Source organism: Opisthorchis viverrini (genome assembly GCF_000715545.1).
Source record: "Opisthorchis viverrini unplaced genomic scaffold opera_v5_252, whole genome shotgun sequence".
Classification (NCBI taxonomy): domain Eukaryota; kingdom Metazoa; phylum Platyhelminthes; class Trematoda; order Opisthorchiida; family Opisthorchiidae; genus Opisthorchis; species Opisthorchis viverrini.
The window spans coordinates 376,840-390,898 of record NW_008751910.1 but is presented as its reverse complement, the minus strand read 5'-3'; the positions used below and the strand labels follow the sequence as shown (position 1 = coordinate 390,898).

Genomic DNA, 14,059 nt, shown 5'->3' with positions numbered 1-14,059 from the left:
CAAAGAGCCGCGTCAGATAATGGTATTTCCCACCGTTCAGGCAACAGTATTATGCATATGAACAAACGTTCGCAAATTACGTTAGTACAAGCAAAACGCCCAAGTGAATCTCAGCAGCATTTCTTCTTTATTACTCAACTGAATGCGCTGTACGAAAGCCGCCTCATGTTTCAGTTGGAACGATGATCAAGAGACCGAAATAATTAGCCAAACTGACTCATTTTCAAATTGCGACCGCATAAACGAGAGACTCAACAGAATGCCTTTCACATGATGTTCTTCAGTGGAATGTTCTGCCCAAAGGTCGCCTCAAGTTTCAGTTAATAACTGTTTGTAGCTGTTTAGTTGGTGTTTGCTAATAAACGACTTCTACCTTACATCTGTTGCCGTGACCAGGATACTGATGCTCCCGTGGCCACAGCCTTTTGAGGATGGAGATGTGCGAACCTTCCTGAAGGAGTTCGAGGAGGTTGTGGAGGTGGCTGGAGTGGAGATCGACCGGGATAAGTTGGCGCCACTGAAGATCCTCCTCAGATGCCTGGTGAAGGCGGTCCTGGGATGCGGCTAGAAAGGGCCCTCGGAAGGTGGTCCGCCGCGAACGGGGCTTTTGCAGCGGGGTTCGACACACCGGCCGACCGCCAGGAGGATATGAGGCGGTTCAAGACGGCCAAGATGATACCTGAATGCGACCCGACCGTGTTCTTCGCCAGCCTGCAGCAGTCATTGTACCGGGGTTTGCCAGGACCCGACGGAGTGTCACGCCACCAGTTGCTGTCTCACCAGTTCATCGAAGGTGCCCAGCCTGCACTTGGTGCCCAGTTGCGGTTGGCGACAGCAACTGGCCATTTGGCTATGGAGGAGCTTGTACGTCTGGCACCGTAATTGGCCGAGGCGCCACTGGCCACACTGTAGTCGCAGGAGAACAGAAAGGATTCACCGGTGGAGGACCAGCAGACTAAAGTGGACCAACTAGCCGAATAGTTTACAGCCATCAAGACGGAATCTTGGAGACACGCTCGAAAGAACCGACGTTACAAGTGTGCCTGGCCACTAGAATAATCAATGTTATCGTACCCGACCACTTGTAAATAATAAAACTTCGGATTACTCCTCTTTTGCCGGGTGGGTTGGGATTAGTGCAATGATACAGGCTACGATACAGGCCGTTATCGTAGATGGGAAGAGGAAGCTGTGCCTAACTGATACAGGAGCAGGTGTATCGCTGAGGCGGAGGGAACGAGGCTGAATGCAAACCGTACGCGCTAGCCGTGAGAACAGTAGGTGGATACCGACAGAAAATTGACGCATTGTCAATGCACTCAACGCGTCTAGGCGACAAGTCGGTGCAGCACGAGTTCCTGATCAGCCCAGACATAGAGCAGACAATCTTAGGGACAGATTTTCTCAAGAGCGCAGAATCCGTAGTTGACCTAAAGCGGGGAAAACTGGTGACAAAGTACGGCTCAGTCAGGCTTGAAGGTTACCAAGCGAACTGCAGGTCCGAAAGCTTCCGTCTTGCAATGTGCCGTCAGTACAGTCCGTGGTCGAAGAACACTGAGCTGTTCACGGGCGACGAAGATTCATCTGGTTTCTGCCCGGGGATTGAACACGAAATTCCCCTTTCGTCAGGATACTTTCGACCTTACGGCCCTCGTCCGATGTCGCTCCGTCTACAGGAAAAATTTCATCAGCAAGTTCAAGAGATGCTGAAAAATGGCATAATCGAGGAGGCCAACACTTCGTAAAGAAGGCGAACGAGAAATACCGGTTTTGCGTGAATTTCAGGCGTTTGAATGATATGACCGTAAATTCGGTTGTAGCAGTCCATTCGGCTGCGGAGATTTTCGATTCCCTCTAGCACTCCCGATATTTTGCGGTTCTCGGTTTACGCTCCGGATACTGGCAACTATCTATCAAGCCGGAGGACCGAAAGAAAACGGCGTTCACGGTTGGGGACACCCAATATCAATTTAGAAGGATGCCGTTTAGTTTGTCGAAAGCAGCATTCACATTCCGGCACTTGATGCTTCGTTTAACTAAGGGACTACAAAACATTGCCGTGTACGGAAACGATATCGTTGTGTGCAACAATTCGAAACCAGAGCACACAGTTCACTTGAGGGTCGTACTGAAGCGTATTCGGGAGGCTGGTCTCCAGATAAGTGAAGCCAAGATACAGCTCGCTCGGAGTTCGGCGACACTTCTGGGGCATAAAGTGGATCACGGAGAGGTTAGTCCACTGCCAGAAAGACCGGTGAAGACCGAGGACTGTCCTGTTTCTAATTCAAAGCGATCCCTACGGGATTTTCTTGGAAAAGCATGATACTACAGTCGGTTCGTCAAGGATTTCAACACGATTGCTGCTCCGCTGTGCGACTTGCTTGGGCAAAATCGGAGAATGGAATGGACAAGGAAAGCACATGAGGCCTTCGAATGTGTTAAAGCGCGGATGCTGGATCAGCGACCGACCTTCAAACTGCCCAGGGTGGGAAAGACGTTCACTGTTACACCGGATGCCAGTGACCGCGGTATTGGCGCATCCTAAAGCAGAAGAATAAGTCATCGAATATGCCGGTCGTATCCTGACTAACGCTGAACAGAAGTACTCGACCATTGAGAAGGAGTGTTTAGCGATCGTCTGCGTCCTGGATAAGGGAAGGCCATAGTTGATGGAACAAAGATTTTATTTCAAGACCGATCACAAACCACAGAGTGGATCAGGACCACCGGAGATCCTCGCGGAAAGCTCGCGCACTGGGCACTCCGGTTGCGAGAGTACGACTTCACGATCTGGCACGTGTAAGGGAAGGAAAAACACCTGGTTGATTGGCTGTCAAGAACAGAGGATGAAGATGAAGCCCCCAGGATCATGATTGGGGCCAATAGCCTCGTCGTCGAACTGGATCCCGGAAAGTTAATGCAACTGTTGGTTGTTGATCAGGTGGCTGTTGATCTGTTCGCCGAGCTTGGCAATTGGCTTGCAAACGTTTCGTCACCATACGAGGAGACGTCATCAGTGAGCAGTTGAGTGGGTACTTCTTCCTTGCCTGCGTACGCTTATATAGCATTCGAAGGCTATCTGCGTGATTTGCTACTTAAACTGTAACAAATTTGGTGAATGCAACTCCAACGGCAGGATCCCGTGTTACGGATGGCTGCAGCTGCCTTGTTGCGTGGAAAAAGGATTGAAAACGGAGACGGAGACAAGGAATTGGAAACTTTCCAGAGTCACCTCAATAGGCTGAGTCTGGGTGGATCTGGCATAATTTCCTGGAGCGCCCCCGATCTTGATGTTGTGCTGCCCGTGATACCTCGCGTAAAAAGGATTACGGAGACGGAGACAAGGAATTGGAAACTTTCCAGAGTCACCTCAATAGGCTGAGTCTGGGTGGATCTGGCATAATTTCCTTCCTCGCCCCCGATCTTGATGTTGTGCTGCCCGTGATACCTCGCGTCTTGAGGCGGAAGCTGATCGTCGAACGCCACGAGGTGGCAAACACACGGTTCACCAAGAGGTACGACTTACTTTGGCAGAGGGTCTACTGGCCCGGAATGAGAAGTGAGGTGAAGGATTATGTGGTGTCCTGTAAGCGGTGCCAACTGATGAAATGGAATAAGACAGGGGCAACCTATCCCATGGAACTCAATTCCCGTCTCAGAAATCGGTGAGTTTATGGTCCGTTGACATCATGGGCCCCTTTCCGGTGACGGCCAGCGGAAATCAATATATCGTGATAATGACTGAACATGTCTCAATGGGTCAAGGAGGCAACCGTGCCAAATCAACGAGCGAAGATGACGTTCCCCACCGGGGGAACGTCTACACAATTCAAGACGGTTGGGGATCAAAAAGAGTAAATGGGACTCAGCTCCGGAGGTGGCATGATACACCGGAAGAGCTGCTGAGGTTGACCTAACAGAGATAAATGGAAATTGGTGGCATGCAAGTGACCCTTAAAGGAGGATACTACTGATGAGGCATACGAATAGTATGTGGTTTCCTCGTAACTCGCCTCGTGTCTAATGGAGGGTGGGGTTCATTACAGAACCCGTGAAACTGCTTTGCAGTGTTCGTTTACAACTGTGTGATGGTCAATAAATATCCACGAAAGTTCAAAAAGACGCGTGAGAATGTTCAGTTTTTAAAAACAAGGTGCATACGAGACGTTTACTTTCCTGTCCAATAGTTTGTAACTGTTTAGTTGGTGTACGCTAATAAACGACTTCGCGATGAAGGATTTTCCTCCTTACATTCGCAGGGTTGCTGAAAACACAAATTCTAGCAGAACACAAAGTTGATGCGAACTGGGAATGATGCCTACCGAATGAGTCCCAGGAATGGCTACACCGGTGATAGGTCATCGAAAAGTTTTCAACTTATCAGTAGTGTGCTATGTCAAAAGTACTAAAGTAGTCCTTGTGATGTCCTACTACATGTAAGCCTTGCTGAACAGGTAGCTAAGAATTAGGTTACGCCAGTGTACAAGAGACGAAACATGAAACAGACATTCCCAGTATACAGAAGTAGACTTTTGAAAAGCTCTGTTGATATGATGATCCTCACACTGATCAAACCCTTAAAGTTACACAGGAAGTCGGTCATCTTGAATAACAACCGCTGGAGATCTACGGAACCACTATGCTTGTTCTCGAGATTCACATTTACCAAGTGTTCAGCCAAACCTAATGAATCTTTGTTGTTATACCCGTGAATTATCTGGACGACTGCCTTCAAGGTACTAACTAATCACTGGGCCAATACGTTTAGAGAAATTAGAATAACTAAAACTCATCGAAAAGTCACCTCGTTTTTGTGCGGACACAAACAGTTCACGTGTTGAAAAGCTCATTAGTTTTAGATGATTGTTGGCCTTCTCAACAACTCAGCCATAGTTTAACAGTATATTAAGATGAAAGTATACTCGGTTTTCGAACTTGGTTTCCCTTTTTCTTTGTATCTGCGCACTAGGCAGTACATCAGATGGGCTAGAAATTGTCACAAACACACTTCACAATCATTTGAACGACACGACAGACGGAAGGCAATACTTCCTATCAGTAATAGGGTATATGAACATGCAGGCTTTGTCAACTTCCCTTCAAGATGAGTAATACCACTGCTGCAACTACCGAACGCTATGTATTAGTGCTGGAAAGGATGTACACGAGCAGAAGTCCGCGTTTCAAACCAGTTCTCAACTCAAGGACCACTTCTACCTTCAGTTATGAGATGAAAATATTGGGAACAACCCCCAGCTCACATATAGCTTGGGATTAAGGATCGTCGAACGCCACGAGGTGGCAAACACACGGTTCACCAAGAGGTACGACTTACTTTGGCAGAGGGTCTACTGGCCCGGAATGAGAAGTGAGGTGAAGGATTATGTGGTATCCTGTAAGCGGTGCCAACTGATGAAATGGAATAAGACAGGGGCAACCTATCCCATGGAACTCAATTCCCGTCTCAGAAATCGGTGAGTTTATGGTCCGTTGACATCATGGGCCCCTTTCCGGTGACGGCCAGCGGAAATCAATATATCGTGATAATGACTGAACATGTCTCAATGGGTCAAGGAGGCAACCGTGCCAAATCAACGAGCGAAGATGACGTTCCCCACCGGGGGAACGTCTACACAATTCAAGACGGTTGGGGATCAAAAAGAGTAAATGGGACTCAGCTCCGGAGGTGGCATGATACACCGGAAGAGCTGCTGAGGTTGACCTAACAGAGATAAATGGAAATTGGTGGCATGCAAGTGACCCTTAAAGGAGGATACTACTGATGAGGCATACGAATAGTATGTGGTTTCCTCGTAACTCGCCTCGTGTCTAATGGAGGGTGGGGTTCATTACAGAACCCGTGAAACTGCTTTGCAGTGTTCGTTTACAACTGTGTGATGGTCAATAAATATCCACGAAAGTTCAAAAAGACGCGTGAGAATGTTCAGTTTTTAAAAACAAGGTGCATACGAGACGTTTACTTTCCTGTCCAATAGTTTGTAACTGTTTAGTTGGTGTACGCTAATAAACGACTTCGCGATGAAGGATTTTCCTCCTTACATTCGCAGGGTTGCTGAAAACACAAATTCTAGCAGAACACAAAGTTGATGCGAACTGGGAATGATGCCTACCGGATGAGTCCCAGGAATGGCTACACCGGTGATAGGTCATCGAAAAGTTTTCAACTTATCAGTAGTGTGCTATGTCAAAAGTACTAAAGTAGTCCTTGTGATGTCCTACTACATGTAAGCCTTGCTGAACAGGTAGCTAAGAATTAGGTTACGCCAGTGTACAAGAGACGAAACATGAAACAGACATTCCCAGTATACAGAAGTAGACTTTTGAAAAGCTCTGTTGATATGATGATCCTCACACTGATCAAACCCTTAAAGTTACACAGGAAGTCGGTCATCTTGAATAACAACCGCTGGAGATCTACGGAACCACTATGCTTGTTCTCGAGATTCACATTTACCAAGTGTTCAGCCAAACCTAATGAATCTTTGTTGTTATACCCGTGAATTATCTGGACGACTGCCTTCAAGGTACTAACTAATCACTGGGCCAATACGTTTAGAGAAATTAGAATAACTAAAACTCATCGAAAAGTCACCTCGTTTTTGTGCGGACACAAACAGTTCACGTGTTGAAAAGCTCATTAGTTTTAGATGATTGTTGGCCTTCTCAACAACTCAGCCATAGTTTAACAGTATATTAAGATGAAAGTATACTCGGTTTTCGAACTTGGTTTCCCTTTTTCTTTGTATCTGCGCACTAGGCAGTACATCAGATGGGCTAGAAATTGTCACAAACACACTTCACAATCATTTGAACGACACGACAGACGGAAGGCAATACTTCCTATCAGTAATAGGGTATATGAACATGCAGGCTTTGTCAACTTCCCTTCAAGATGAGTAATACCACTGCTGCAACTACCGAACGCTATGTATTAGTGCTGGAAAGGATGTACACGAGCAGAAGTCCGCGTTTCAAACCAGTTCTCAACTCAAGGACCACTTCTACCTTCAGTTATGAGATGAAAATATTGGGAACAACCCCCAGCTCACATATAGCTTGGGATTAAGTTACATAGGCGGAAATCGAAAGGTTTTCATGCGCGATTGAGGAATCACTATGCTCCTAGGTCAAAAATCAGCTAGCAGTCGCGTTGTCAGCAGCCACAGTCATTGACTGACAGATATCTTTTTGGCACAGGTTAATAGGTTGACCCCGCGATTGATATCCTGCTACTTTTTCGCGTGCGCTAGTGTGCCGGGGCCGCATCAGTCACTTGATTACAACCTTCTCCGTGTGTCCGAAAGAAAATTCCAAGACTTAGCGTAATTTTTGTGACGATCTTATCATTCACAGAGCAAACTCTGTCCACGTGACCCGTCGCTGCTGTGAATTCTCTATAAAAATCCGCTTTCTCAAAATTCGGCACTGACAATCCGGTAGGAGATACCCGTCTTCTTACTGTGTTGTCCAAATTCCAGAAGAGATCTAGTTGCGTTAACAGGCAACCGTGTTTGTAGCCGCATTCGGCTCACAAGAAACATCGGGCTGAAATACATCATAACTGACCAGGGCGACGTGGTTATACAGCAGAACTCTTTCTGCCCATGAATTCTTTGAATCATTGAAATACACTCATTTGCGAACAAATTTGGTTTTGCGACAGACCCACCTGGAACCCAACCTAGAAACCAACTAACTCTCTGGTTTATGATGTTCTTAAGCAACTGAAAGTCCTGCACCAGGCCGCCTCAGTTTCAGTCGCTACGTTATTCGAGATATCGCGATAAATGTATGGATGTAATACACTACTCATAAGGTCGCTGAAAATTCTTCGACAGTCCACGACGTCCTTCTTGGGCTCATCAGGTAGGCGTGGTCCCCGAATTTCCATCAACCTTATATGTTCTACTTGAAACCAAATCGCAAGGAATTAGCGAAATATACTTATTTGCAAACAAATTTAATTTTGCGATGAAATTGCCTGGAACCCAGCTGAATCACTCGTTTATGATGCAATTTAGTTTCAATTGAAACATAGGGTTGACAGTCCCACTCGACCGTTAACTTCCTGCAGGTGTACGATACATGCAATATGGACTTACTATTATTAGATAAAAAAAGCATGGATATTACCGATCTAGCCGGCGCTCTGGACACTATGCCAGAGGAATGTCCTTTAGGAGATAGATTCGTCATAGACAGATTTAGATAGATAGATTTACGTGCCACTGAAACTGAAAATAACGATTGTTTACGTGACGACACGCTGAGTACAATGATACGGCACTCAAAGCAGTCACTTCGTTTGTAGTGCGTGTACGAACTCAGATCACACTTCGTCTTGTGCACGCACCATTTCCCTAGGAACAAAACCATGAACATGCACAGCACTAAGTGACCGCGATGAGCAACTGTTTACGGAACTTGTCACTCGCACCTAACAAGAAAAGTTACAAACACGAACCAAACCGGCAGAAGAAAGGCACAAAACTCTACATTCCACGTGTTCAACTTGCGACCGGATGCAAAGCGAAATAAAACACCAAAAGCTATTTACACTTCCAATAGAAACTGCATCCTATCAGTGAAGCTAATCTATGCTGAAAAGCTAAGAAGCACTGTACAGCTGTTTCATCCTTGTTGGGGATCATCAGCAGTTCGCGCCTAACGAAACTCAGAGAGTTTCCAGCCCGCGAACTTCCACTCACTGTTTGAACACAATTGGCTGATCGGCAGTATGATTAGTTCTCACTTAGACAGGACACAACTCATCCTTCAATCATGGAAACCACATCATATGGTCACGTATTGATTGGCTCCTGGAGTAACAAGTTCTCATAGAGAAGTTTCACGCATCTCGTGGAATTATTCTTTCCTCTGAGCTAACTACGGATTGGTGGTGATATGATGTGATTTGGTAATTTTCAACAGAGATCTCATCCTTGTTGTATATTTGCTCTGTTTTTCAAACGTTTCATCATTTATTGCTAAATTACTTTCTTCCGTTTTCAGTCCTCAGTGTCAAAGGTTTGGATGAATAAAGCCCAGCTTTCGGGCCCTCAGTCTTTTCCACTGTCATTCTGATTGTCGTTGCACTCCGACCCTCGTCATACACAACAATCCTGTCAGCGATTGAAGCGCGAAGTGAATAGGATTCAGCCCATATATCTTTACATATGGGTTCAGAATACAGACACAGCTTGCACTTTTCATACATGAAAAATGGTTGATTGATGCAAAAGAACACTTACGATTTTTTTGTCTTCAGAAAATGCCAGGCTGAGAAAACCACCTGGATCATTCAGCTTTCCCCTAAGCTCGAATTCAACGTAATCTTCGGCATTGTGTGTGACCAACTTCCAAGTTGCCATGAATTCACAGTAGGAGTCTGTACATATTGGAGGAAAAAGGCAACCCTTTATCGTTCCACATCCGACTACACTAACAGGCAGGAATAGTTCTGCGTTGGAAGTGGTCAAAACACCCAGTAAGAGCACCAGACTCCGCAAATGAAACATCGTCGAACGTAGCGAGAGGTCTCCGGGTAACTCCAGACGGAAAGGATAGAGCTGAAAACGGGATGGACACTTAAATGTGGATCATACAGTCCAACCTCTACAACGCATAGCAGCCACAAAACCAAGGAAGAGGAACACTGGGGGGGGTAACTGAAATTTACTTCAGCGCAAGGGAACTTACCAGAACCAGAAACTGAACAAGAAATACAGGAGCCAACAGCGTGTGTCCAAAAATGCCGTTTTCTGTCCAGGAAGGAAATGTCCCGCCAGAGTGTGACAGAAACTCAAACGATATTCGGTTAGTAAGCGGTATTCTTTTTGCGTGTTTTTGGACTTCATTATCTTTTATCTTTCGTTTTTCTCTTTTTTAGGCTCTTGAGGGAGCCCTATATTCGACACCATGACACCCTTCACAAAATCCACGTCAAAAGTGAGACCATTTCTGCATCGTTTACGCTGGTCATACTTGGTGGGGAAGTCTAACTGATGACCAGTGAAGATAACCGTTGGCTTAAAAAGTCCTCGGTATCCTTATCCAAATATTCCTAAATCCCACACGGGAGTAGCTTATCCATGAGAAATCTATGGTGAACAGAATCCAATGCCCCAAAATCACTCCGTCTACATGGCATAATATATCCATGTACTTTTGTACTTCCAGCTCGTGAGCCAGTGAAAGACCGGAAAATTGTTCGAAGTCAGATGGTTCTGATTTCCTCTCCCGAAAGGTCACGTCCAGGAACGCAAGGTTAGGCTAAAAGGCCATCTGATCATCATCAATGAGTTAGACCTTTACAATTAATCTGACATCCGTCGGTTCCAAATTGACTAGTCACACACATGGGTGAACGGTTGTGAAATTATGCGCGCAATCAAATTTAAGACAGCTAGATGCAGCTTGTCCGGACCTATGGACGTTTCTGAAAGGTGCTTGCTTCTGAGAATGTCTCCTTTAGTAAACTCCAATACACCGCGTTTACTAGCCCTCAGGTCCAGAAGGATTTGAGGAGTTTTTCCTACAGCATACTTCGTTTGGTTTTACAGCATACGTCTCAAAAAATAGAGAACCATGTTGCGTTGCACTACGATTGTATTGTGATTTGAGGATCCTACAGCATACTTCGTTTGGTTTTACAGCATACGTCTCAAAAAATAGAGAACCATGTTGCGTTGCACTACGATTGTATTGTATTGTACTGTAGCGTACTGTATTGGCCCAAAAGAATCATTGCGCCGGATGAGTGACACGAATGTGAACGCAAAAAGGAGGAAAGCAAAGGCAGGAGTTAGATACGAAGAATCGTGAACATGAACACCGCTGGGTTCAATCCTGTACCACATCTACCAAGGCCTCTAAATATAAACTATTTCTATATTTCAGGACACAGCAGTGAAGCCGAAATACCAACACCAACCTGGCTGTCATCTTGAACATTCTATTCCAACAAGTTGTTGGTTGACATTTATGGTGCAAGCACTTCAAAGTCGCCCGCACAGTTCGACCTTTCATCTTTCAGGTCTTTTTCCGGTAAAAAAAAAAGTTCCACCTCAGAGGAATTAGATGCAGCGGACTTTCCTTCGGTAATTAATTGGATTGAATGAAGGTGACAAGGGCAGCTCTCACATACAGTACTTTTGACTAACTCATGAGAATAATTTCCGTAGACGTAGATATTAAGGAATAAGGACTGGAGGTGTGACGAGAATGTTGGGCGTACCCTTGGAGAAGAGAACGTCACAAAGCAGTACGGAAGATTGAGTTGTACGCTGCTTTTAGGTTTACGAGGATAACATTTATTGGCCTTCCATACTTGCGGCGTCATTGTGGTCAATGTACCACGACCCGGACGAAGCCCCACTTGGTTTTTATAACCCTGTTGCTCACAAATGCTAGTGATACTGCGCAGGATACTTGTGAGCAAATTAGAAGTAATGGCGACTAATCTGACGCCCCAATGATTCTCACATCCAGATCTAACACCTTTTTTGAAACAGGGACGACATTGGATATCTGCCATTTCTGCGGCACTTCGCTTGTCTTTCAAATGCTCTGAATGAGTTTGGCCAGGCAGTGAACGAGTCCTTCTTCATTCGTAAACAAGCCAGGTGGAGGTAGTCAGGACCGGGTGGTTTGCTTCGCTTCAGAAGTTCACTTTCTTGACTTCACCTTCCGTTGGGACCGGACGGATCACTCGTCAGTGGAGCTGTTCGTGTGTCAAATGTTAAGCTAGGCACACCCGGTCAGTTGAACTGTCCTTCAAGATGTTGCATCCAACGAAGCGAAGCGTAAACCGGAACTTTGGGTCGTCTTCAATGACCGGCAAATTTCCTGACCCTCTGTTAAAGATAAGTTGGAAAGGAGCTCCACTATTTCCAGCCGCCACTGCCTTTTCTATTTCTTGATCTTCCCTTAGCCACCATTTCTCCCGGTCAGTCTTGTAATTGCGGATCAAGCGTCGTTCAACTGGTTCCTTGCTTAGATAAGAGATATGGATGCTTGCTAGATTCAAATTGGTTTCAGCTGCGGCCTCATTTTCCGACGCATACGACTGAACACTGAAAGCATGACTTTTCAGATTTTGGTTTGTTTCACTTTCTTAATTTGCCTAGGCAGCTGCTACTGACGGTCTTCTTTGAAGACCGGATATTTCCGGTAATATCATAGCGATGAATAGTACTCTTAGCTGCTGGTAAATGGGGTGTAACACCGGCATGAACCAGGATATGATCTGACTCCGCACACGTATCCCAAAATAAGGGATAATAGTGAGCACAAGATCACCATTTATAGCTAAACAACCGGTTGATTCACTACGGTCTGGAGGGCGCCAGATAACGTAGTGTTCACGTTTACGGTGAAAGTCTGGGTTCGTGACAGGTAGGTGGTGATCAACACAGTTGCCAGAAACCATCACCGTTGCCGGTTCTGGGAGCACCTACGCTAAATCTTCTGTTAAGATGGCTCTCAGGCTTGCCTATTCTTTCGCACTGGATATCAAAATCGGCAGTCAAAAGAGTGATGTCTGTGTACTTGTTCATCACCCGGAGTTCCGGAAGCTGTCCATAAACATCGCCCTTGAATACGCCCCTGTTGTAGTTTTTTTCGGGCGGATGGGGAGACGACGAACAGATTTCAGGACTGGCTTCAGACCCAGTCAGTCTAATTGCATACGGCCGGCTATTCACAGGGATCCAGTCAAACGGTGTTTTAAGCTCCAGCACCAGAGGAGTAAACCGTAAGTAGACTGAACTTCGTCGGACCGTGTTCAGATACATTATCATCGATTTTTAAGGAGCATAATGGCGTGAGCAACGGAGGTTTTGTTAGGAGACACTCCTAACGAACATATTGCTCAACATTTCTCTCTCCCTACTTCAGCCTTTCATTGGACTGTTTTGTTCCATTCCATTCTTGATTCTTCGAATCTCGATATTGGCTGTTCAGTTGCTGCAGTATGGCTGTTTGTCTTCTCAATTTCGTGTGTAACTGACAAGGTTGATTGACTGATTAGTAGAGAACATAACACTGGCGACGGGAACCCTTCACGAACCCAAGAATGNGATGTCATCCAAATAAGCAGCAACTCCTGATAGACCGTTTAGCATGGCATCCATTGTTTGTTGAAATATTGCTGGTGCAGATTTTATCCCAAATGGCAAACGGTTAAATTGAAACAAACCGCGATGTTTTAATTGTCAGAAGTTCTTTGGAGTCATCAGAGACTTCTATCTGAAGGTAAGCATCGGCAAGATCCAGCTTTGCGAAACATCTTCCACCATTGAGCTTGGTGAACAAATCTTCTGGTACTGGCAATGGATATTGGTGAGAGTCTAACACGGCGTTTAATCCAGTGGAATAATCAGCGGCTTTTTCATCCACAATCAAATGGCCAAGTTGAAAGATTTGTGGACACTTTCAAACGCGCACTCCAAAAACTCAAAGGTGAGGGGACCACCCCGGCTGAAATATAGAGAGAGAAATGTGAGCAATATGTTCGCAGGAGGAGTGCCTCCTAACATCAGGAATCAGATATTCGCACGCGATTCCTATCCAAAATTGAGCACGAAAAAGACATTACTGTGAAAGACCTCACTACAGAATGCCAGCGCTTGCGCAATCTCAAACATGATACCGCAATGGTACAGCAAACGTCGCGATCGCTTATTTCCAGCAGCGTCATGACATTGAAGCGAACCGCTGTCACTCCCTGAAAAAAGCCTCCAACATCATGTTGGTCACGTGGTGAATGGAATTATGCACGTTTTTGTCCATTCAAGAAACATCAGTGCCAAGCGTGCCATCGTTGGGGCCATAAAGAAGGCTTTTGCCGTACCCACAATGCCAAATCACCATTAAACCCAAAGAACGATAACAGTCTGATGAAAGACTCAATCAAAAGGCGGAAGTACAATCAACGAATACAATCCAAATCTCTGTTTGCTACGTTTCAAGTTGAATTTGAATCCCGCAGGAAATACATAACAGCTTCCATCAACAAATTCCCGATCCGTTTGCAGTT

General features: G+C 45.6%; 1 protein-coding gene across 1 annotated transcript in view; it reads right to left on the bottom strand.

The window, feature by feature from the left end:
* T265_09068 (hypothetical protein) overlaps positions 1 to 9,590 on the bottom strand; it is a gene marked incomplete at both ends in the record, with an annotated part of 32,681 nt that extends 23,091 nt beyond the window's left edge. Inside the window, one exon of the mRNA XM_009175047.1 lies at positions 9,273 to 9,590. Coding sequence (XP_009173311.1) covers positions 9,273 to 9,539 — 267 coding nt within the window. The remainder of the gene's footprint in view (positions 1 to 9,272) is intronic.
* Positions 9,591 to 14,059: the final 4,469 nt, after the last annotated feature.